Source organism: Varanus komodoensis, unplaced genomic scaffold (assembly GCF_004798865.1).
Source record: "Varanus komodoensis strain SLA01 unplaced genomic scaffold, ASM479886v1 scaffold26, whole genome shotgun sequence".
Lineage (NCBI taxonomy): Eukaryota > Metazoa > Chordata > Lepidosauria > Squamata > Varanidae > Varanus > Varanus komodoensis.
The window spans coordinates 4,576,489-4,602,162 of NW_025335684.1; the positions used below are offsets into that span (position 1 = coordinate 4,576,489).

Sequence of the window (25,674 nt, forward strand, 5' to 3'; positions counted from 1 at the left end):
TGCCCAGAGGCCGTCACGACGGAGCGCGTCTTTCCTGCGCACAGGTTCCCTCATTTGGTCTCCCGCATCTGCCGAATCAAGCTGAAGAGGGACTCCCTGAGACAGTACTAGGCATGTTCCCTGAGCTCACGTCTTTCGTGGGTCTCAATTTTCCAAGAATTTTCTTTTTCACAGTCTATCCAAGCAGTTGGAATGCTCCGCCCCAAGGCCCAAGAGAATGTCTGGCAAAATGCCCAGGCCCATTTCCCCTCCCACTTACATGTGTCTCCAAGTAGGGAAGCATTTCTCTGGTCTTGCCCCCTCTTCTCTCTTCCAGACTGTCTTGGAATAAGCCACTTCTTGGGGCTGAATTGGACAGACAGACAGGTGCAAATGGACCTTCCAAAGGGAAGCTGGCTTTGGGAGAGACCGGTCCAAAGTAGAGGAAGGTGGAGGAGACCCCAGTGCAAATTTTTGCCCCGCCATGAAGCTCAGCGTGACCTTGGGCCAGGCATGCCCTCTTGACCTGGCCTACCTGCCAGGATTCTTGTGACGATGTTTATCTATCGCTATTACTTAAATTTCTATCCTGCCCAATAGCCCGAAGGATAAAATGTGGGGAAGCCAAGCCACAGTGCCTGGGAGGAAAGGTGATAAGCAACTCCACACAATAGGTAGAGCAAGGAGGCCTTTGCCCCTCTGCCCCATTCCTGGTCCATCCCACAGGGTCCACACCACCTGTGCTGAAGGGAAAAAATGCTGGCCAGGCCACAGTGGCTCACCCCAAAGGTAATGTCCAGGGGGAGAAATGGAGCTGCATCTTGGTGGGCTGCTCGGGAAGCCTTTATGGACCTGATATGCCCTGCAGGGTTGCTCATGATGAGGCAGACCCCGGAAAAGGGGGTAGGGACAGTCCAAATGAATTGGAGATGGGAGGGACTTCAGCTGGCCGGCACGGGGCAAGGGAGGCCCTCCAAGGTTGGGGTTTCCACTCCAGTGATAAAGGAAAATTCGCTTGCATGGGTGCGTTCCACCAAGGGAAGCAGGACTCCTCAGAGGCAGCCACTGGTCTCCTCTTGTGCATGCCAAAGTCCCGTGAGACGCAATGCCTACATCTTGCTTTGTACTCGCTAAGAACCTTGCTCTGACTTGCTTCAGGGAGGCAGTTCTTGGATCGGTTTTGCTGCTTCAGCAAAAGCGGAAGATGGAAAAATCATTTCAAAGGGAAAAAAACAATAACAACCCAAGCCTTCGTGGTTCAAAAGTTTGATACCTAAGGGGAGATTCCAGCTCTTCTCTTTACCTCTCCCTCTTTTAATTCTCTCCCTCTCTTTGCTCCCGGTGTGAGACACTCAGCTGCAATTTAGCAGAGGTATAATCAAGACGTAGAAATGAAACGCCATCTTTGCCGTCACCTTCATGTGCTGCTCCGTCCCTGCAGGACGGAGGCCTCCCACTCCAGAGGGACGCTCTGATTCTTGCATCCCCCCTCCGGCAGGAGGGGGCGGGTGCCAGGACAGCTGCTTCAGCGGCCCCCACCTGTCCTTGTACCCTGAGAGATGCTTTGCAGCCATTGCTGCAAATGCCACCTTCTTTTGAGCTGCCTCCCAGCTATTCGTGCAACTCCTTGTCAATAAATTGCTCAGTTATATGTTCTCCACTTAAGCAGAACTCTTCAGTCCACGTTCTGGTGACGCTCCAGTGCTTTCTTCAGACCAGCCACAAAAAGGCAGAAGGGTTCAGTTAGGAGTTATGGCAGTGAGAGGTGCGACGCACCGCAAGGCTCACCTTGCTCAGGAGGAGGATCTGGGGCTCAAGGGGCCCGGCAACCCATCTAAACCAGTGCCCGGTGTTGCCCATCACTTCCAGTGCCATGGCTGAGCTCAGCCACTGCTGACGAGATGACGCACTGGTTCTTGTCAGATTCTCGGCAGATGGTAAATGGTTATTTGGGGGGCTCCGGGCTTCGTGTCCTGCAGGAGAAAGCGGAAGCGTGGCTTGCCGGCGCTTCCTGTTCTCGGGAAGCATCCAAAGCAGAGCGCAAGCATCGCTAGCCCACCTCCTTGAGCAAAGCGCATTTGCATTAGAACCGGAGCACTCAGCCGAAAACCAAAATGTGCGTCTTCTAATAGGAAGGTACCAGGAACAGGCTGTCCAAATCGCTTTCCCTTCTCATTCGTCGTCCTGTCCCGAAGACGTCAAGCCTCCCTGCCATATGGAGTCCTTCACCAAGGCAGTCTGCAAAAGCTGAGCTTCCCATCACCGTCAGGAGGAAAACATTGTCCCACCAGTGCACACATCAGCCTGGTTCAGAGGTCTTGGGAAACCATGGCTCCCTACCGCATGAATTAACCCTCACCTCCCCGTGCTCCTCTGTGCACACCAGAAGAGATCGGAGGCCGTCGTGTTCTGCTTTACGCCAAACACGGTTCTTTCTGCGGTCTCTGTGCCCCACTTCAGTGCCAGCTTTGGGCCCGAGGGCTGGTGTTGCAAACAGTACTGAGGCTGGCCCTGAAATCCTCTTGGTTCCAAGTCCACACTAGGCCGTGTCCCCTGCACCAAGGAACCTGCTAACATGCATGCTGCAATGGCGGGGAGGACTCTTGCCCCAAATTCCTCAGCCACAGACGCTCCCCAAAGCGAGGTTCTGCACAGGTGCAGAGGCCATATGTGTGAATGCACCGATGGCCACTCACAGAATGACAGTTGCTGTGAAGCAGCCCGTCTTTCCTGATGATGCCCAGCTTTGTTTAAGCCATGGTTAGGGAGCATGCCACAACCAAACCGCGGTTTCAGATCCTGGCTTGTTCTCAAGGCCGGGGTTTCCATTTGCTTCATGCCGTGATCTTAGAACAACAGTGCTGCAATGAATATCATGTTGGGAGGATTGACTCGGCCAAGAGGGACCGAGGGATAGTGAAGGTGTGGGTCCACGCAGGCCTTGAAGGAGATGCGGCAGACTTTACCTCTTCGGGGGGGAGATGACGAAGGGACTGAGAGAGAAGACGCTAGTCCAGACTAGGATGACGTCTGCTACCAGGGAGGGTGTGGCGGCCAACAACGCTGTGTAGGTTCATTGTACACAGCCCCATGTCCCCATCCTGAAACGGAGATCTCATTGGTCCTGTATGGAGACACACTTGTCCTTCTGTGTGAATCTATTTCTGTAGGACACGGTTTAGTTTTAACCATTTGGGCCAGCTCATTTTCTTTGGAAGATGTTACAGGTGAATTGCTATTTTTATTATGTAACATTATTCATAACTGCACCTATTTAACTGTGTAATTGTTGATGGTCACTTGATAGGCTTTGAGCTGCTTTTCAGGCACAATCTAGTGGGAAAGCAGCATATAAGTTAATGAACGGTGGTTAGCCGAGAGCCTTGGCCATTGGGTGGTATAAAAATGAAACAAACAGTCTAGGCCTGGAAGCTTTGCTGGCATAGCCGGCATATCCAGACATCTGTTGGCAGTCTATTATCCCAGGCGGCTGCTTGGGAGCCCATGTGGCAGCGTAACTGTTCTGCTCATCTCCCACTCCCGGCTTCCTGCAGGCCTCCGGCTGAGCGCTGGGCTAGTTAAGCCCCAGGCTGATCCAGGAGGGCTCGCCTTCCCTTTGAATCTCTCGCCTAGACTCAGTATTATCTTTCTTAGCTCCTCTTTCCCTTGACCTCCAAGAAACTCCCCCTTGCATGCAAAGGACGCCTGGGTGGTTGTAGGGACGCAGCGGGCAAGGGTTTCTGTTCCCGGCCCTCTGGATGCCTAACGCCGTGTCTGGTCCGTTCTTCCCTCTGCAGCTCACACTGAGTCCCCTTTCTATGAAGAGTGGTGGTTCCTGCTTGTGATGGCACTGTGCTCCCTTCTGGTCATACTGCTGGTGGTGTTTGCCCTGATCTTGCACAGCCAGACCAAGAAATACCGGAGCTGCAGCTCAGGTGAGATGCCTTCCATCCTACACCGAGCACTGCCCCGCTGCCCGTGTGGGACGCCCGAAAAGCCCCAGAAAGCCAAAGATTGCAGCCTAAATCCATCTCCCCACTTGCCCTCGCCCCTTTTCTTCGTTGGGGTGTGGGCAGTCCAATGCGGGCAATGGAAAGACAGGGGAAGGAACGCCGTCACTCCACCCTCGGCCTGCTCCGCCAGGCTTCTTTTTGCAGGGAACTGGGAAAGCAAAAAGGCGACTGTCCCGCTCGCAGGGTGAGAGGGTGCCCTGCATTCTGCAGATCTGTTTTGCTGCATGTATAGCAGAGCGGGCTAAGGTGGGTGCCTCTGGAAGGGTTCCAACAGGAGATGGCGCGCGTGCCAAGGGGGGAACGAAAACAAGGGAAAGGCATCGGTGTGGCTGCCCTGAACCCCCTCGGGTGTGAAAGGCGGCAGCTCTGCCCTTCCTGGGGCATGAGGTCACTAGATAGCATCCTACAGCTGGAAAATGTTTGCATCCACCTCAGCGCCTGCTCACTCTTCTCGGTCCAGTCCTTTCATCCTAAGCACTACCCAATGAACCCGTGGGCCATTACATGAGGAGGAGTTTTGTGTGGTGTGCCCAAACCCAGGTGCCCAAGTTTCCGGGCTGCCCCAGATAATGCCAGCCTGCTGCCAGGCGGTGCATCTGCTCCCTCGGTGAATTCTCAGCCCTCAGACCTTTTTCTAATGCCAGCCAAAGCCACCACCTGCTCCTTGGAGCCTGGACTCCCAGGTCTGCTGCGGGGGTGCTTAAATATGCATCACTCGGCGCCTGAACTCTGCTTCGAGAGCTTTTCAAATCAATTTTGTGCCCTCTCCTCCCGAGACACGGAGTCCTTTCAAGTGCGGCCAGGGTGTCTGCCGCTTTGGTAACCTGCAAGCATCTGTGACAAAGCCATTAACTCCCCGATGCTGCAAGCCGAGCTTTTCCCCGGACCTGCAGCGCGTGGGTGCCGCAGACGGCGGGGCTCCTCTCCCTCTGTGACGCCGCACTGTCGGCACAAGGCAGGGCAGAACGAAAGGCCCCCCCACCAGGGGCCGCCTCCCCCTCCTCCCTTTTCAGAAGACTCAGCAATTCCGCATCCAAGGAAAGGATTTATATTTTCGCCCCAGTATAAATTCACTTCTAACAAGTGTTAGTAAATCAGGTTTCATTCCCCTGCGATTTGAAATGTATGAATGCCCTGGCATTTTACTGAGCTAATGCTGTTAAGATTCCTATGCACGGCGCATAGACAGCTCTCTCCCCTCCCTCCTCACGCTCCTTGTCTGGAGGACAGGCATGAAAAGGCAGGTCTGACCCGCACCTTCTGCAAAGCCTCAATGCAGCGCTGCAGCCGAAGCTGGAGATAAACTGCCTGCTCGAAGCGGGGGAGATTTATAGCCAGCGACGGGTGGCAGGAAGCTCGTTAAAGGACAGCATTGAGACACACCACTCCTCTGGGGCCGTCCGGAAGGGACAGCAAGCAGAAGTCCCAGGCGAGGCTGTGGCCCGCAGGGAGCACCCCCGCGGTGTTAGGATGAGTGGCAGACCCGGGCTGGGGAGACCCAGAATCACACCCCCGCCCGGCCATGAGGGTCTCTGGGCAACCTGGACCAGTGCCCCACTCTCAGCCGAGCCCTCGGGGCAGGGGTTGCAAGGCCGAAAGCGGGGGCACGTCCCTTGAGTTCCTTGTGGGGCAGATGCAGTATCAGTCGATACGGAGTCCATTAAATCCCTCACGCCAGATAATTAATGGCCGGCCTGCGCCAGGTGCAGCCCACTAAACAAAGGCAGCTCTGCAGCCGTGGATGGTGTTCAGTCCAAGCAGGGGCCAAATGAGTCTCCCGGTTTTTGCCGCTCGTCTCGGGTCACACAGACAGATCAGGTCACTGAATCCCAGGCAGGGCAGAGAATTGGCTAGAGGGCAGCGGTGTCTTTGGTGGTTGGACGTTGTTTGGATGTCTACCCTAGTGGATATTGCTCTTGGCGTACAACCAAGTAAGGCTTCCATTCTGGATTGCACATTATTTTATTTATTAAAACATTTCTATGCCGCCCCTTGCCGAGGCCTCGGGGCGGCTTACAACATCAAATAAAATACAAAATACATTAAAACAATAACAATTAAAATATATACAGTAAAATAAAATAAGCCGCCCTGGCCGAATAAAATTCAGTAATATTAACATTTAAAATGCTGCTTAAATAAAAAGGTCTTCGCCTGGCGCCGAAAAACAAATAACGACGGCGCCAGGCGGACCTCTCTGGGGAGCGCATTCCATAACTTAGGCGCCACCGCTGAGAAAGCCCTCCTCTGAGGAGCCACCCTCCTAATTTCCTTCACTGAGGGCTCCCGGAGGAGGGCCTCTCCCGCTGATCTCAAGGGGCGGCTGGGCATATATGGACGTAAGCGCTCCTTCAGGTAACCAGGACCCAAGCCGTTTAGGGCTTTATAGGTCATCACCTATAAAGCACGTTATAAGCACGCGTGTAGTTTGGATGACCCGATGCTGCGTGCTCAGAGAATGGCAGCATGTTTGGCTGCTCAGAAGACCCAGAATGTTTTCCCAGCCTTTGCTCTTGCTCCTTGCTGAGCTTCTGCATCCTCTTTTATGCTGGAGTTTTGAAGAGAGCCATCCCATCTTTGCACCTTGCAGAAGGATCAAAATCTTGCCACAGAAGTCCTCTTAGCTCTTTCCCTTCCTATGAGGATCCTGGCGCAGCTCATTTAGAATCAGAGCCAGAAACACATCTTAACGCACAACTCTAGCTTTTCTAGCCCCGTCCAGTCCCCGTTGTGCTACTGTTCTAATTGTTGGTTTCGGGGGGGGGGGGCAGGTTGTGTGCAAAAAATAGAATTCTGTGCCTCCAGTCTAAAGTGGCAGGGTTGGTTCCACCATTCCAGGTTGCCTCTGCATCTTTCCCAACCCATTCTGCTGCCGGCAGGACAGGCCTTACTCCGGGTGAATTCAGTAGAATTTACTTCTCAGTCAACACAGACTTGATCAGGCTGCAGAACTGTAATCCTAAGCACACTTCCTTGGGAATAAATCCATTGAAATCAATGGTACTTTAGTTTCAAGGTAACTTGAATAAGATTGGGTTTATGTGACTTGAAAGCATCCTTTGTGTTCTCAAGGCACACTGGTGAGATGAGCAGCTAAGCCTAAAACATCAGAGCCTTTAATCCTGTTTACTTTAAATTTTGCTCTGGACCGTCTATGCCTGTTGAAGAAACCATCTGAAAGCTCTCCACACCCCCTCCCACAACAACAACAAAATCTTGTAAAAAAAGAAAATGTAAACGACCGAAGGTTGTTCTAATAGAAGATAGCATCTTAGATTTTTTTTGTAAAACTGTGAATCAGAAATTGCTTCTTTGTGCTACTGTAACAAGGGAGCAGTGCCAAATCCCTGAGACAACCTGCATTATCCTCTAATAAATGCCTTGTTAAAAGGAAAGGCGATTATCTGAAAATGGTGGTTCTCTCTCTTCATGCAGAACCAGGGCAGGGCCTTTGCCTGCGCTCATTCTGTCGCCGTTTGTCCTCAGGAAAAAGCATGGCCAACGTGGAGGAATCTGTCACTTTGGATAACGGGGGCTTCACGGCCCTGGAGCTCAACAGCCGACACCTCAATTTCAAAAACACTTTCTCCAAGAAGAATGGGACGAGGTAAGGCAGCCCCAGCCCACGTGCTTCCTGGACAAGGGGCCTCGGCCTTCAGTATCCCGCAAAATGCAGGAAGTCCGGGGAGGGGCTGGGGACAGGTGTCCTGAGCATCAAGTGATGTATTTGACATGCTTATGTGCTCCACTTTCAGAACCATCCTAGCCTGTGGGATCCATAATGGTCACTTTTAGAGTTCGCGATACAAATTCTGTACATGTGTTGTGGGCCAAAACAGGCAGAACTCCCTGTTCCCTCTCCCCTCTGTATGGTGAGGAAGCCTCTTCTTCCTGGTGCCCAGAGGTTCAGGGGAGCCTTCACATGGCGAGCTTTCTATGGGTGAGAGGACCAGGGAGACGCAAGGTGTCTTCACCCTTGCGACTTGTGGGCCAAGCAAGCGTGAAAAGTTTGGCATCTAGTGGGCAGACGGGAAAAGGCCTGTGCTCCAGGTGCCGCCTCTCCAGCATCCACAAACGCTCAGCAACCCAGCCACATCCAGAATTGCTCTCTGCAGACACACGTGCTCCATGCCCGGCCTGTACACATCCGTCGCGTGTCCCCCTCGCCGGGTGCGCCTCTCGTTCCGGACACTTGGAGTGAGATACGCCGATGTGCCTCACTGGGGATCAAGCTGGGCCAAGCCTCCAGTGGGAGCAACGCCGGCCATCGCAACCGCATGTCGCTGGGCTCTGAAATCGCACCGAGGAATCTAGACCCTAGTTGGCTCCACAAGTTGGATCCACCCAAGTCCTCGGACAATTTGATCACCTCATTCTCTCTCTCTCACACACACACCCTATATAGCCATTGTTTGAAAATGAAATTGTGCTCTTTTTGCCTGCCTCTTTCCATCTCCCTGCAAATCATTTTTTCAAGTCTGTACAGCTGGAATGTGCAAATAACGTATGATTTCCTTAAAAACGCACATCGGCCACCCGAAGTGCCCCAGAGGTTGCTTTTATTACGCAGGCACGTATGCAAGACTGCAGTGCATGTTTTCCGTCTGATAGAGGACAACGCTTTCCCTTTCCTTTCCTGCACCCAGATCGCCCCCTCGCCCCAGCCCTGGGGGGCTGCACTACTCCGATGAAGACACCTGCAGCAAGTACAACGGAGCTGTGCTGACGGAGAGCGTTGCGCTCAGCGAGAAACCCCTGGACGCTTCGGAATCGGAAGTGAGTCTGCAGCCCTGAGGTTGGGTGGGGAGCCAAACCGGGTGGGGGGGGCGCAGGTGTTGCATCTTGAGGGGAGGAGAAGGGGGCTGGGGAGAACCCAGAGAAGAGGAGGTGGGCACAGAGAGACAGGGGGCCAGCCTCAGCTTGGTGGGGTGCTCTCCCCTGTGAGCAAGCAGCAGTTCCAACCGCTCAGGAAACCCTCTCGGTCGTCGAGCAGACAGAACCTCAAATAAGAAAGGGAAGAGAATTCCACCGAGCACGGTGCTTGGAGTTGTCCATGGGTGATCTCTTGCAGAGTCCAGACAACGTTTCTGCTGCTGCACTGGGATCCGACCAGTCACTACGTTGGGGCTTTTGTCCAACTCCGGGAATTTGTCACACTTTCTCCTTTAAAATATGGCATGGGCTTCTAGCTCACAGCAAGCTTTCAGGCACACGTGGGAGCGACTCCTACAGATTCTTCTCAAGGGAAGTTCTGTGAGGCTGGCCCGTCCCTCCACCACATCACCCTTTTCCTGCTTCTCTGCGGGATCTCTAGCATGGAACACCTTGATCCCTTCTCGCCCACTGCTTGCGATTTACGTACTTAGGAGGTTTTTATATTGGCTTTCATAAAAACAAAAAAACAAATCAGAGGGCAATTTATGTGGAAAAAAAATACAAACATGTAATACAACCCAAACATGCACAGAACAAAACAGTGGGCTAAAACAGAGTGAAATCTAAAATCCTGAAATGGCCTGAGACCATGAGACTTAATGCGTAACAAAACAGGCAGGAGGCAAGACTCTCTGTGGAAAAAATTATATAAGCAGGGTACAGCTTTTCCTGGGTAGATTTCTCCACAGTCCTACTTTTTCTTCCACGTTGCAATGGAAACTTATGTTCTAACTCTGCGTGGAAACAGACTCCTGACACTTGAGACATCAACAAGTGTCCAACGGATTCAGCCCGGCACTGGGATCCGCGTGACTGCAAGCGACGAGGCATCTCACCCCTGAAGGGTCACCGTCACATTTCCCCAGGGCCCTTCGGCGCTGGGGGCCTTGGTGAACTACCTGAACAGCCCACTTCTGGATGGACCCTAAACAAGCAGAGGCCACTCCAAGCCCCTCCCAGCCCATCCCAGCCCATCCCGGCTGCGCCCGAGTCTGAAAAGCTCACTGCCACCTCCTTTCCGCTCCTCTGATCCATTTTCCGCGCAGCACGATACTATCTCGAGCGCTTCAGGCTGTCAAGCTGCGGTGACCCCTCCCCTCCAGACACAACGCGTGTGTTTCTCTCGGCATCTGAAATGCCACGGTGTGAAACGCAGATACAATCAACCAAAGCGAATGTCAGACACGTTGATTAGGGAGCGCCAGGTTTGTCCTCCTGCTACTGCAGCTTCCCTGGCCTGAAGCTCTTGCAGAGGAAGTTCTGGCAGGCTGGAGCACCACCAGCTCCTTCTGACCTCTTTCTCCATGGAAAGGTCCTTCGCAAGGGACCCTTGTGCCGCACGACCAAGTGAAATTAAGCGTGGGGACCATGGGCTGCCAGATGAAGCTCCTTCTCCGCAGCTGTTACCAGTGACCATGCAGTGGAGCCAGCTTTGCTCTTGGGGACCATCCTCGGCTCTTGGGCCACGAATGTCACGGGCTTTTCCTACAGCTCGATCCCTGAATTAGGCAACTCTTCTCAAGTCATAGACTGAGAGCACACTGTGCCCCTCACACAGAAAGCGCCTCCTCGGCTCTGCCTCCTCTGAGGCTCCTTCCCACAGGCAAAGGAAGCCAGAGGTGGGACATGCCCACCCCGTCCCTTCCCCTTTATTCCCAGGAAAGAGGAGACCCCACCAAAATAGGCCGAGGCGTGTCAGCGAGTGATGGGGAGTGATGGGGAAAGCGAGTGATGGGGAAATTCAGCTGCCACGGGACCCCTCCAGCTTTCTCTGTTTTCGGAATTCTGAGCAGGTCGATCCAGGCTGCCTTCCGCATGGCCGATGTATCGAGGAGCCTAGACTCGGAGGAATAATTAACTTGCTTCAGATACACGGCTCATATATTAAGAAGGACTCTCCTGGCATTAAGAGTTCTGGCAAAGAGGATGTCGGGCTATATCCAAGGGTGGCAAACCCAGGGATCCAAGATGAGTAACGTGAGGATATGAAACGCCATGTACAGCTGGTGCCCGAAGCCCCGCTAAGGAGAGGAGGATGGGACAGAAGGATTGGTTGGGGCCTGGACCAAAGCGGCTTAGGCAGACCTTGTTCTGGAGCAGAAGCCCCCAACTCCTGCTTGACCCTAACACCTGATCCAGGCAAGCAATGTGAAGAGCAGGGAAGGAGGCAGAATCTGTACGAGAAAAACTAGACTCAAAAAGCCACCTAGGACACAGGGAAATTTTCAACACATGTTGTGAAAAACTAGAGGAAAAGCATGAATTACCACGAGTCTCCTCCTACGCGACCAGAATGTTCATCTCGGAGGTTACTCTCAGTTTTCGTTTACGCTTCCCAGTTGTTTGCCTCCATTTCCAGCAGGGGATTCACAGAACAAATGGGAGCAAAACTGCTTGCAGAACATAACATTGGGGAAAGGCTCTTAGCCTCTCACCAAACTTTTTCCTCCGCTGAGCGAGATGCGCTGCTCCTCCAGTTTCACTGGCTTGTCCTGCTGATGCGTGTAGTTGGCAGAAGGCCAGGGCTAGGTTCAAGGTAATCGATGAGCTCTAAAAGGGGCATTCAGAAAGTGTACAGTGTGGGAAATGTCTGCTCTGACCTGCATTACCTCTTCTGAAATCCAACTCAGCTCACAGATCAGAGAAAGCCACACGTCGAAGCGCAACTCTTCGGCAAGAAGAATCCAAGAAGAGCCCGGATCAGCCTACGGGGCAGGCAGGAAGATAGCTGTCTCTCTCGCCTTTCTGCAGAAGCTTTCACCCTGTTACCTGCTTACCTCTTGTTAATTACCTGGGGCCGCCCGCCGCGCCATGTTGCCCTCTGACCAAGCTGCCAGGGAGGCGGCATTGCTCTCCAGCCGTTTCTTGCGAGGTACACACATTATCTTGAGATTACACTCCCAGTGGCTTGGCTCTCCTCTCTGTGACAACCTGGAATTAAACCTGACATTAGAGGAGCGTGCTGGGCATAAAGATGAATTCTGCCGTGTCGCTTTTTGTTATTCGAGTCAGGCGTTCCACGTGCCGGTTCCTGATAGTGCATAATGACCATCCTCTGCCTGAGGTGCCTCCAGCTTGCAGAGGCAGTACAGAGAGAGGTCAGCCGAGTTTTATCTGTTCTCTCGTCACACTCTTTCCTTGCCCTTGATGTCAAGGTGTGCGAAACCCGGAGCTCCCTGCGCAAGAAGTGCGGCCTTCTGACAGAGGCACAGTCCCGGTTTTGCGGCAAGCAGAATAAATCCCATTTTCCTTCAGAGCTTTGCCGTCCTGTCAATTCCCGTGGATCCTTTGACGCCTGCTTGCTTCCAGGCACTTGGAGGAAATATTAATGGACTCGCACAGCAGTGGTTGGCCTACAAGTCTGCCAGTTCTTGTTGATCATTCTGAGGTTTTAGCAAGACACAATTCTCTCTTTAAGGATCTTGGGCACATCTGTTTGCCTTGTCCGGTTTTGTCATGGGGTCTTCCCTCCTTTCGTTTCGGAGGCTTCCGGAGAGATGCCCTGTTGCTTCCTTGAGGGTATCAGCCGCTCCAGCTTTATGGGGAAAGAAGAGAATGATGCAGAAAGCTGCCCCTCTGATTTCCAGGAAGCCGCTCAGCAGATGCTTCTCCTTGTGCAGCCGCGCCTATTTGAGCTTGTCAGGCAGTTATTTTTCTCCGACAGAACGTCTTGTGAATAGGATACCATCAAGCCAGAAGAGCCAAGGCCCAAGAGCATCCCAAATACCGTTTTCCTTTGATGTTTTTGTGCTTTCAGGTGCTGCAGCATCACCGAAGATGGAAAGGAGGGTTGTTTCCACAGATCCCCATTGACCCATGACGTGGCCGGAGCAACCGGCTCCAAAGCCTGAACGCACTCACTCTTTGCCTGGGCACTGTAATCACAGAATCATAGAATAGTAGAGCTGGAAGGGGCATGAAGGCCATTGAGTCCAACCCCCTGCTGTTGCAATCACACTATCCCACTCAGAGGGCTGCCCAGTTTCTCCTTGAATGCCTCCAGTGTGGAAGAGCCCACCACCTCTCCAGGCAGCTGGATCCCCTGTCATATTGCGCTGACAGTGAGGAAGCTTTTCCTGATGTCCAGCCCGAATCTGGGTTGTCTCAGCTTGAACTGATTATTCCATGTCCTACACTCTGGCATTAGCAAGAAGAGATCTTGACCTTCCTCTTTGAGGGACTTATGGAGGGATACCATGTCCCCCCTCAGTCTCCTCTTCTCAAGGCTGAACATGCCCAGTTCTCTCAGTTTCTCCTCATAGGGCAGCATTTCCAAACCCTGGATCATTTTCGTTGCCCCCCGCTGGACCCTTTCTACTTTTCCGGCATCTTTCTTAAATCTTGGTGCCCAGAACTGGACACAGTATCCCAGGTGAGGTCTGACTAGAGGACCTAGCAAGGAGGAACTACTACTACTTGTGATTTGGAAGTGATACTTCTGTTAATGCATCCCAACACAGCATTTGCCCTTCTGGCAGCTGCATCACGTCAGTGGCCGATCTGAGGCTGATACAGCCGTGGGGCCAAGGGAGGAAGGCGGACGACCATACACTCCTCACTGCTCCGACCTGGAGCTGCATTATGCGAGTGCCTCCAATTCAAAGCCAAAGCAAAAACATCCCGGCTAGCAATGGCGCATGCTCACGGGATCACTTCACGCTTTAGCATCTGACTACGGACTCCTCTGGCTGTGCTTCTTGTACCGTATGGCTGCCCATGTTGAGAATAAAGCCATGCCGGTGAACTTCTGATGTGGCGTTCTCGGACCTTTGGCGCATGCTCCACTTTACAATGTGTGCATGAGAGGCTGGGCCTGATTCCTGGCCCTGTTGGTGTGCCTTTCAAAGGCGGAGTTCACCCTAAATATACACAGGTGTCTTTGCTCCAGACCCGGTATTCTGAGAAATCCTTAAGGGAGGAGGGAACTGCCTCGAAGCACAACATGGAGGGCCACACACAAACATCGTTTGGGCTGAATGCTGCCTGTAGAATAGATCTGAAAGCCTGCTGCTGGAGACGTGGAGAGGGTGAGGCTAGGCTGACGGCAAACTGGCAGGGAGAGAAAACCCACATGTATCCTCGTATCTGATTTAGTTCTATGTGGCAACAGCAGAAAGGTATTTGCATTAGAAACTTCACAGGCGAAGGTTTTTACCTTTGCCCCTTCTGAAATTCTCCTCTGCACACACATCCCAGGACCTTTTTAACAGCCCCAGCCAGGCTCAGAAGGCAGGAATGAACCTGATTTCAGAGGAACGGCTCGGAAGAACATTTCAAAGGAGAATCAGCAGGGGCGGGGAAACTCACGTAACCTTCTGTCTACCTATTCTCCCCTCCAAAATCCCCTCATGCATTCGGGTGGCCTCTGCACCCCCAGGATCGGTGGCATAGTTTTGGTACAGCAAACCTGTGTCGTCCTGCCCTGAACCCATAAGTGACCCCGCATGACCCGATCGCAGTCACGCGGCTGCTCAGACCAAAATGCTCGATGGCGTGAAAGTTCTGGATGCCTTCCAACATAAACAGAGAATTTTAATGAGGCTTCAGCCACACTGTTGATTCTCATCAGCTGGAAAGAGCCGAGGAGAGCAAGAGCGGGAGCAAAGCTGGATGAAAGGAGCGTTGGAGGAGCCCTACTTCACAAATCTCTCCTAAACCAGTTCACCACTCCCGTGCCATGAATTTTCTCTGCATGAAGCAGACACTGCCCTCCCCTCGCCCCCAACAGGTGGGTCTTGGGCTGGCCGAGGGCCGGATTCGGCAAAGCACAGAGAAAACCACCAAGAGGTCCAGTGGCATCTTCGAGACTAAGAAGGTCAGAAGGACTGTGAGCTGCCTTCTTGCTTCTGCGACACCAACCTAACGCAGAATTTGCCGCCGCCACCACCATGCAGGACACCCCGAGGGAAGAAATCCGACGGGAAAGAGGATGCAAGCAAAGCCTTGGGAAGGGGCTACCCACTTCCATGCTGGCTGAGGCAGGCGACCAAGTCGGGCGTATTGCCTCTACAACCTTTCCGAAGAACTTGAGTATATACACGCCTGTTCCCTTCACTGCTAGTTATAAATAAATGTACACAATTCCTTTTCTCCAACGCTTCTCAAAAGGAAATCTGACAGCCACAACTGTTTTTAAATTCCCTGTAATGCCAGCCTTAAAGTAAAACTAGCCCACTAGTTCCTAATTTGTCCCCTAATAGCGTTTGTTTCTTTCATCTTACCAATAAAAATACTTTAAATTGTCAGGCATTTTCTCTTACTCCGCTGCTTCACAGGCATCCGTGCACCTTTGCTTGTCAATTTCTAATCTAGCCGTGCGCCCAATCAAATTGCAGGCCGCGGCGGTTGCCTCGGCAACCAGCCTGCAGTTGCGGTAAATGCGCCTGCCACACGGCAGAGAAGAAAACGGCCCTGCAGCATTTCCATCAATAGTTCTGAATCATTAAAAATAATGTGGCCACTCTAAAGCATAATCCAGTCGTCGGAGCAATTTGTGTAATGATGGGGGGCAGTGGGAGGATGGCAACTTCGAGAGTCCCAGGGCGGACAGCACCGAGCACGTGGTCTCCGGAATTGGCGGCGGCATCTTTGGCCACCGTGAGCCCATCCAGAACTGCATCCAAGCCTTCCTTGGTGCACAAGGGGCTTACCCTCCAAGTCTCCTGCCCAAGATCTTGTTTATTATTATTTATTTGGCCAACTTGTATGCCGCCCCATTCGCAAAAGCCTCGGGGCGGCGTCCAATCATAAAAAATATAATCCATACCAATACATAAAATAGTGGAGACACCCTGGCAAAATTTTAAAAGCAATAAATAGCACCAACAATTAAAATAACGTTTAAATAAAAAGGTCTTGGCCTGGTGGACCTCTCTGGGGAATCTACCATCTGGGCTCTTCTTGCGAGTCGACCGGTACTTTTACCCACCGGCGCACTGGCAGACCACATCCATCCTCCACAACCATCTGTATTCTCCTTCTGCCTCCGGCTTGGGGTGGATCCACACATTTCCAGAAGCTGCGTATCTGCGTACAATGCACCTGCTCCCAGGCACCTATATCATGGCCATTCACCAAGGAGTCTCTGCAGGTAACGCTTCGTAAGGAAGTAGTTTTTCGTGCTCGGCAAGGAGAGCGCTTGCTTCATTTCACCTTGCTCTGTGTGTGTTGCATCTCCTGGCCATGAAGAGTGGGAGAGAGCAGTGGGAAGAGGACCCAACAACAAGAAGCCAGGGGTTCACACTCCCCTGCAACAATCTAAGATTGCACATGGCGATGAAGCGTCTCTGGCTTACCTACCAAAACAACAAAGGCAAGCGAGTGGGAGGAAGTGTGCTCACTTGTTCCCGACAAGCTGCAGGTGAAACAACCCACGGTGAAACAACCCACGGATTGTCATTACATGTGAACTGAGCCCATTTTCTGTGTGTAACCATGTAAACAGTGGAGAGCGAGGAGAGCTTTTACAGAAGAAGATAGGGTGTGATCAAAAAGCTGTCGTCGGCATTTATTTTTATCTTCTGTCCTATGAAATTAAAAGAACCATCCAGAAGCATCGTGACAAAAGCCCTACTTTCATTTGTATTTCCAAAATGAACATATGGGGTCTAGGCAGCATATGATCATTTTAATAATAGCAATAACAAAATACACAGAAAAGTATGGGCATGCAATACAAAACAAGCACAGCCTGGCAAAGTCAGGAAAAAGCCGAGACCTCACACCCACCGAGAAATGAAAAAGCAGCCAAACCCACCAGTTTATAGTGGCATTCCGCACAGCAAGATCTAAAAGACCCGAGTCCTTACACAATGAAAGAAAGCAAACAATTTAACGTCCTTGGTGAGTACATGGCACCACCATTAAAAGCCACTTTCTGACCTTCAAAGGAAGGAGCACAAAGGAGGGAGTCCAAAGCTGAACCCAGGCAGAGACGAGGCGGTGTGGGGCATGCAGTCCAATTGGACAAGAACGTAAATAGATTCAGTTTCTGCTTTGCGAGGAGTTCAGAGGCCGCACTGCTCCTTTTGGTAGCATTTCTGAACAAATTTGCGCATCCCGGATGCCGGGGGTGGGGGGAGGCGCCCTTAAACATTCCCGCTGCCACATCTCGTGTATGTGATCATTTACCAATGTACTTTATTTGAATCTCCATTAGAATATTTCGATGAAAAATCACCGCTGATTACAGTGTGCTCGGATTTCATTCCCAGAGCCGACCTCTGCCCAGTATTTTCAATCAATTTCCTGATTAAGGCTTGCATGGAAACAGACTAGCCCGATGCCAGTTCCAGACACGGAGCCGTACCTTATCAAGCACATTATGTACTTTTATGAGCAGCTCTTTCAGGTTTTTGTACATTAACTTTACAATCCTGGGTGCCTTGACGGTCAAGAGCATTCCCCTTAGCTATTTTCAGGCAGCCGTAATCCCCGTCCCACCTGCCGTTCCCGTACCTGCTTCACCGCTTTCCCCGCTCTTGTTCCACACACGCTCTGTTCCCACGTAGTCGCGGGCCACTGTAGCTCCTTAAACAAGGCCTCTGTCCCCGGCCGGACACGGGATTCCTCTGCATTGTGGCAGCTGCGAAGTAAGAATTGATGGTGTGCATTTATTTTATTTGTTTGTTTCGAGCATTTGTATGCCATCCCATCGCACAGCCTCAGGACAGCTTACATAAATAAAACAAAACACAATCCAGCTATGTACATAATACATAATGCAGTTCCTTAGCATCCTGTGTGTTTCAATTCAGCAGAGCACCTTTCCCCAACCTGGAGGCCTTCAGAGGCATTTGGACCACCCCTCCCAGAATTCCCATCCAGCAGGGCCATGGACTGGGAATTCTGGGCGTTGCAGTCCAAACGTCTCTGGAAGGCACGAGGTTGGGGAAGGCTGAGAGACTGCACATTACCTTTTTGCTCCGGGCAGATGCGGAGAAGGTGCAGGACTTTTCCTAACAGCCCGTTGGGGGAAAGACACCCATCCGTCATCCTCTCACTGACGGTTTCTCTCTCCAACCTCAGGTGACGGATTCAGATTACGAAGACGAGCTGCCCAAGCACTCTTTCGTCAACCACTACATGAGTGACCCCACGTACTACAACTCATGGAAACGGCAGCAGAAGGGTACAAAGCACCCGGTGCCGTACAGGTATGAGGAATGTGTGGCCAGCGAGACAGAGCCGTACTTCCAGACTGTGATCACGACACAGAGCTCAGGAGGGGTATACACCCCAACAGGTCAGCCTGCCCCAGGCTCACGGACTCCAGTCACAGGATTCTCCTCCTTTGTCTGACGCCAGGAGCAGAGCAGCATCAGAAGCGTGGTAGCCTGCAGAGTTTGGGGGAACCTCCACCTCTACCACCCAACCAGATGACTATATGCATAACAAGTGCAGTGAACTGTGGGTAAAAAATCTCTTATCAGGGTAGAATGGATGTAAATGTGAATGTCTATTTTTTTTTTCAGACAATCAACTCGTTAAGACACAGAGCTGACCTAGCTGAACTTGCTTTGGTTTTTTTTTTTTCTAAGGAAAACCCACAAAATGATCAAAAACTGACAATTTTAATCACTTTGGAATATGATTTAAGGGGATTTTTTAAATAATAAAAAATGCTTTTGTAACGCTGCTTTCGGAAGCAGCCTGCGATGGGTTTTTTTCCCTTTCCTCGCTCAAGCCAAGGAGATGCATCCCCTTCCTGTGGATTAGCTAGCACTGTTGTAATGTAATCGAAGGCAAACCCTCTCTAGTCTCCCCTTCTCCTATCAACCAGGTTAATTAGGGAAACGCAAAAGAAGGGGAACAGTTCTCGCCTGCACTTCTCTCTCCCCCTCTGCTGCTTCTGCCTTCCTAGCCCCCGCGAAACCCCTTGCTTCCGTATCATGCCTCTCCTGATGCCCGCACGGGTCACTCCCGGTGGGCTCTGATCAGCAGCCATCCCTATTCCGTTCCCACTGCGCTTGTTGTGCTCCCAAAAGCATCCTCCTCTCTGGGGTTCCAGACCGCACCGCAGCAAGCAGCTGGCGGAAGATGCCGGCAAGGCACCACTTGCGCGGCTCCTGTGGGTCCAACTCCTCTTTGTAGCCTGCATGTGCCAAACGTCCCTTGTAAATCTCAACGAAACGCAATCCAGCCAGAAGGCAGTTCCTCTAAATGAGTGTGTTTATGGACGGATAGGGGAGAACGCACGAGATGGGCAACACTTATACGGCTTTCAAAGTCATCCTTCAGCGTAAAAGAAACCAGAACCTTTCCCCTTGTCTTCAACACCAGTCGGATGCTGTCCTGCAGCGCTGTTAAAAAAAAAAAAAAAAGTACATGTTAACACCAGATTCATTTGATTTTTTTAAAAAATGTATATTTTTAATGATTTTTTTTAAATACAAAGACACATCATGCGCTCTTGGGTGATCTTCTTTGGTGTCCGCAGGCGCCTTGGGCAAGTATTCCGCTGCGTGCGTGGGGAGCAGCGGCCAGCAGCCCCGGAAGCTCGCGCCGCTCTTGCAGCCAGGGAAGCACAGAGCACCGTGGGCACCGCTCCCACACCGCCTCCGCTCACCGTTTGGCTCTCCTGTCTGCTGAGCACTGCCCTGTCTCTGACCTGCAAGATGCAGCCAGCTCCTCTCCGCCCAGGCCCATTACATTTATCGCTGGGTTGTGCAGGGCGAGGGCAGCCGCTGAGCCTGCTCCAGACGCCGGGCGGAGCAGGACCCACCGCCTCCCCAGCAAGCACGCAAGGCTCCCGCTGCCCCAGCCTCTCCGGTGCGAGTGTTCGGCCGCAGAAGCCGACCCCGTGGCTTGCGGACAAGCATCCTCTCAGGATCGCCACCGGCGGGGCCCCGGGGCCAGGTTTGCTCTGTGTGCCCAGCAGGAGAGCTGGCTGGGGCGCTGCACCATTCTTATTCCCTCTCCGGGAGCTCTGGGCCAACCTGCGGGTGCCTGTTGAGGGCAGGTAAGGAAGCGTTTGACATGGCCAGCTTCTCTGTTTCTGGGCTGAGATTAATCTTTGCGTCAAGGATAAACACTTCACTGCATATATGCAGATTAGCAAGTCCTTGCTTTTAAACCTCCTCTCGCAGTCCTGTCTCCTCCTGGGAGACATTATTGGGGCTGTATGCTACACTGTAAGAACAAACAAGGGCTCGCTTGCTGGATTTGCACTCTGCTCAAGCAATAGCAGGTAAAACCTCTACAAACATGCCATGTTTCAAGAGCTAAAGCTAATAAATTCAAACGTGAGCCACTGGCCTTGAGTTCCCTAACAGTCATGTTTCTACATGGCAAGCCTTTGGAAGTTTCTTCTCACGAGGCTTGTGTATAGCAGCTAAAACTGAAATTTGCAGAAACCCCAATTTCTCAACAAAGGCTGGGATATGGAATGCAGACTTCCGCAAGAATTCTCACCCAATGCATTGCAAGTTCACATCTCTGGCTGTGAGTCTGTTGTCCATGTCAATGTGAAAATTGGTCCATCTGCAAATGAGCAACCTCCCCAGACCTCTGAAGCCAAGATTCCTTCCACAGTCCCAGTGCATCATAGAGAGTTCCAGAGAAGGGGTCTTCCTCCATGGCGCATAACACAACACCATGCCTTGTTAGCTAACTTAAAGGTGATCATACAGCTTCGGATGTGAAATACAGAAACAGAGAACACGGAGAGAAGCCGTGTTTTCCCTCTGTGCTTCAAGCAGTTCCCAAAGCCTTCTGGGTGTTGCCTCAACAAAAACTAGTGCATTTTCATTCTGAACTCTGCCGACTTGGAAGACCAAGAAAAAAGCCAAATTGATTCATCAAATTAGATGTCTTGAGAAACAAACTGTGCGTGCTTGTTGGCAAAATGCATTTCCCCATAAAATATTATGGCCGTTTGAAGGTTTAACAAGGAAGTGAATCGTATGGATTGGTGGAAAGAGCCTGGACTGCTGCCGGGTATAAAGACTGGCGATGGGACGCAGGTGGGGACATTGCATTGGGAATTAAAGAGCGGGGCGTCTCAGACCAAAGCTGAGCCCTTTCTCATACAGGCCCACTCCGGATTTCCCATCCTGCTTCCTTCGCTGCAGCAGCCTAATTTAGAGGAAAGGAAAAGCCTGCAATGCCATCGTTAAAGAATCGGGTGTCAGAAACCTTTCTGTTCTACCACAAATTGGTCGGAGATCAACAAGTCGACCGCAACTGGACTAAAGCCTTAGTAGCAGCACAAAAGGCTTCAGGCTACAATCGGTGCCTGTAGTACCCTGGCTTGTGTCTGGCGCACGGCAGCCTGACCTTCCAAGGTCTCTTCCGCTTGCCAAACAAAGGTGCAGAACTTCCATGCAAACCTCTGAATTCCTGAAGGCGTCTGTGCCCTGTCAGGTCCACCGTTCCGCTTCTTAGCAATAGCCACCCATGTGCCACTGGCCGCTCAAAGCAGGCATGAAACTCACGGTCATGTGCTGTTCCCAAACTTGGGAACTTGTCAGCCCCGTGTAGCCACTGAGGTCCAAACCATTGGCCAAGCGATGGTCCTCTCTATTTCGGGTGTTCAAGCACGAGAACCAAAATGCACGGAGCCAGAAATGACCCAACTCATACACAAGAGGGAGGGACCAAGAGGCTCAGGTGGGAAGAACCCAGAGGTGTGCAGAAAGGCAAAACAATCTATGGGGGAAAGTCAGAGGTGGCAATATTCCCGAGAAGGGCTGACCCACCGTGGGGCAAGGGATGGCGTATCACAGAGGAAGATGAAGCCTCCTGGAACGGTGGTTTGTGTGTTCCACATGGCAACTTTTTTTGCAGGTCTCACTAATGTTGTTAATGCCAGAATTTCTGTCCCACCCAATAGCCGAAACCCTGTGACCAATTCACAACAGCTCCTAAAATTATAAACAACCAGTGCAGATGATAAAGATCACGTAACATTTCAATAGGCAAAAATTAACGCTCTCAACCATTTCCACGGGCCATTCTAACAACGCTTCTGTTCTCAATCGGTCAGGCTGAAGGACGATTGTGTGAACCTAAGCGGGATGCCCAGAAGGGTAAAACTGAAAGTTCTGCTGGCAGGAGGTATCCTACACTTTCCGTTCTGTAAAAAGCTTCAAAAGGACACTGCTTTTAACAGCCACTTAAGAAACTGACTTTTAACAGCCACTGTTACCCCTAAGCAAGAATTTATAATGGAAAGAGGCTGCGTCTCTTCCCTAAGACAGCTTTAAAAAAGATTTTAAAGGAATTGTTTTTATAAAAATGTCCCCTCCTCCTGTTTGCCTTTCAAATGAAAGCTATCAAGGGTGATTCTTTTAAGACTTGTTGACACTAACAGACTAATTTCTGCTCTCCCAATCCACATCCATCTCAGTAATCGTGTTTTTATTGGCTGTGTTTATTCAGTTACAACTGAGTCCAGAGAGGGTGGGCAATTGCAACACAGAGAATTGGATATCCTCAAGATACAGGAATTGAATTATACTTTCCTGCCCTCATTATCATGTATTAGAGACTTGACAAGGCTGGGCCTAGAAATGCAGCAGCTCTAACAATAGGATTAATTGCAACGGTCTGTTTTAAATTATTTACTATAGATGTAGCAGAAATTGCTGATTCTGGGGAGAAAGTTTTCTACCATAGCTAAAAGCTTTCAGACTCGCCATCTTGTTGAAGTCACAGGCCAGGATGGAGGGCTTCAAATCTAAGTTTAAACCCAACAATGTTCACTTCCGAAAACTCAAGAAATGCCTCCAAGCTTAATAAAATCACCAGCTTCCCCAGCCCTCAGAACAACCATCCGTATCCGATACAAGGATGAGACGAACTCAGCTGAGTTCCACTCTAAAAGGGATGGTTGATCTGGGAAGAAACCAAACCTGCTCTACCCAACCCAAACAGAGGACTACCAAATCCATACGGCATACACTCTCGGTCTCACGCTGCAGCCACAACCTCTCCAGCACTTTGATGGATCACACAGTTATCCAGCACACGCCACACCAGAGAAGGCCAAGAGATGCTCTGGAAGTCCTCTCATCTCCAAGTGGCTGGATGGTTCTCTTTCAAGGGAGACAAAACGCAAGCAGATCCTGCCGGCTACAGTGACACTTCTACAGGAACCTGTGCGGTATTGTGGATGCTTCTCTTGAATGTTTCTTCAGTGAAAAGGAATTCTTAAGATACTTTTACAGATATAGCAAGCGTGGGCAGATTCCCTTTCCCCTTTTAACTAGATTTACGCATTTCTTTTTAACTGAAGCTGGGTGCAAAATAATGTCTCAAGGGGTGAACATATGCCCCGGGAATTTTCATTCAGTACCAGCCCTTTCATATACTGATTCACCCAGGCTTCTTTTTCATTCTGCCTCCTTTATTTCAGCAGCCGAATTCAGAATGAAAGAGGGGAAGAGTCTGTACTTGCTATTATTAAATAACTAAGAGTAAGAAATTCATGTTGTTCTGCTGTAAACCATCCAGAGATCAACTGATACATTGCAATATACTTTCTGCCAGACCACATAGTGAAGTCCAAGCAGCAAATCAGAAGCCCTCAGGTTTACCGGCACACCAGGTATGATAATCTATAAACGACACACTGCACCATAAGCTCAAGCCAACTTTGTCACCACAATTTGCTTCGATTTCTCAGACTCCCTTCCTGAAAACATCTTTTTGGACACACACGTTTGTCTTGTGTCTTCTGCAGTCAAGGTAGATTAAAAAGAATTCATTCTGTTTCTCCATTATCTCTTTATCATCCTTCAACTCCATCCTCATCCAATGATCCAACTTCCTCCTTAGTCAGTTTCTACTTCCAATATAGTTAAACTCTTTATTGTCAGCTTTAGAGATGTGTGTTTCAAATGGCTTCATTCCTCTTATTGTCTGCTTACATATCCCTTGTGGGCCCCTTTCTTTTTCTCATGTGGACAAAATTCCATTTTCTGAAGGAAGCCATCTTTTCTCCCACTGCTTCCTTGCCTCTACTTCTTAACCACGCTGGTGACCTCATGGACTTGGCACTATCTTTTCAACCTGTGCTAGAAATTCTGGCAGAGTCTGTAGTGTTGCAATTTTGAGTAAAACCCAAGCATGTTAAGAAATTTAGTCCTTTGACACCCCCCTCCCATCCTCCTCTGCACCAATTCCCTCATTTCGGAGAAACTTCCTCTCTGAATGCCCCACGTGGCTGTGCTGGACGTCCCTCTCAATTTTTCACTTAGCTATATATTAAATCTAATAGCATGATGGCCCGTCTCCATCTACTTCAACAAATTTTGTATCTCATCCTGGACCTTGCAGGACGCCGCAGAGGTTCAAGCCCAGGGCCACCTCTGCCATGGGTTGTTCCGTGACCAGCTATTCTTTGCCACAGCTCACTAGTGAATCAAAATTTTAATTTCTTGGTCATACCTGGAACATGGCTTTGTCCGGTCACTGTAGGGGCAATCAAAGCCACTGCTCCTGTGACCTGTCCTCGTTTGGAAGCCTCCGTGATGGTATTTTCCATCTCAGAATCATGCCGAGCACACTGGTCCAGGGGACAGCAGCATGTTCCTAGTACTAGATTAGTTTTGGAGCCTGGCATTGCCACTTCTGTGAAAGAGCCTGCCCCTTTTTCGGATTTCCAATTTGATCCATGCCTCTTGGATGCTCAGAGCAACAGCTCCTCCAATGCACCTCCCTATCGAGTTTATATTCAGAGTTGACCATACCCCACTGCTTTCTCTTAGTTCAATCAGGTTTCTTGAGGTTCTCCTTTAAAACAAGGCTCTCCAATTCTTCTACGTCGGCTCAAAGGCTTCCAGCATTGGCATAGAGACACCCCAGCTAAGATGCCTCCGGCACCCACATCTTCTCTTTGGCACGCAGGCCTCTTCGACTGGCTGCTGTTTTCACCAGATGCTCACAGCCCATTTCATTCCTTTCCACATGTGGGCCCTGGGCATACGTCCCTCCTCATCTCCTAGGAAGGATGCAAGCCGAACCAGAGGCTCCCCTCCCAGGCTCCTGTCGGAGTTGCTTAAAAGCTGGCTGGCCACCGCATCATGTCTGCCCCACTGCAGTCTGGCTCTGAGTGGCGCCTGCCTCTCTCACGCAGGCCTGCTTGTCTCCAAACACTCCGCAGAAGCTCTCAAATTGGAACCCCTCCTCTCCCCGCCACTATCTCATCCACAGATTGAGCTGCCTTGGACGCTCCCCTGCATGGAATGGGGAGCATTTCAGAGAGCTTCGAGGGGGGACATGAGAGCCCTCTATAAGTACCTCGAAGGCTGTGACAAAGAGGAAGGCCAAGATCTCTTCTTGCAGATGCCAGAGTGTAGGACACGGAATAATCAAGTCAAGTTGCGACCCCCCAGATTCAGGCTGGACATCAGGAAGAGCTTCCTCACTGTCAGAGCAACCGCCAGTGGAACCAGCTGCCTGGAGAGGTGGGGGGCTCCCCCGCACTGGAGGCATTCAAGGAGAAACTGGGCAGCCACCTGAGTGGGATGCTGTGACGCGGTGTCCTGCAACAGCAGGGGGTGGACCTGATGGCCTTCATGGCCCCTTGCAGCGCTACTATTCTGCGATTCTATGAATGCCACCTCAGTCGCCCTGGATTGCAGCTGCCTACACAGCAAGCTCAGTTGGGCTTCCCGACCAGCGTGGCTTCCTCACAGCCACATTTCCCCACCTGAGTCTTCCTCAGCCCCACTCTGCAAGGTGAGTTGTTGTACTGCACACATCAGTCAGCTGCTAGCCAGAGGTTCAGCAGCTGGTCGACAGC

At 51.1% G+C, this 25,674-nt stretch overlaps 1 protein-coding gene across 3 annotated transcripts in view; it reads left to right on the plus strand.

Annotated features, from left to right (window-relative positions):
- Nucleotides 1-19,236, plus strand: part of SDK1 (sidekick cell adhesion molecule 1) — a 482,213-nt gene extending 462,977 nt beyond the window's left edge. For 2 of the 3 annotated variants that reach the window (XM_044433572.1, XM_044433574.1), the window contains 4 exons: nucleotides 3,777-3,914; nucleotides 7,428-7,599; nucleotides 8,639-8,768; nucleotides 17,955-19,236. In XM_044433572.1, the coding sequence (XP_044289507.1) occupies nucleotides 3,777-3,914; nucleotides 7,428-7,599; nucleotides 8,639-8,768; nucleotides 17,955-18,227 (713 nt within the window). In that variant the 3' untranslated portion in view covers nucleotides 18,228-19,236. The remainder of the gene's footprint in view (nucleotides 1-3,776; nucleotides 3,915-7,427; nucleotides 7,600-8,638; nucleotides 8,769-17,954) is intronic. The other variant, XM_044433573.1, reaches the window with a different exon arrangement.
- Nucleotides 19,237-25,674: the final 6,438 nt, after the last annotated feature.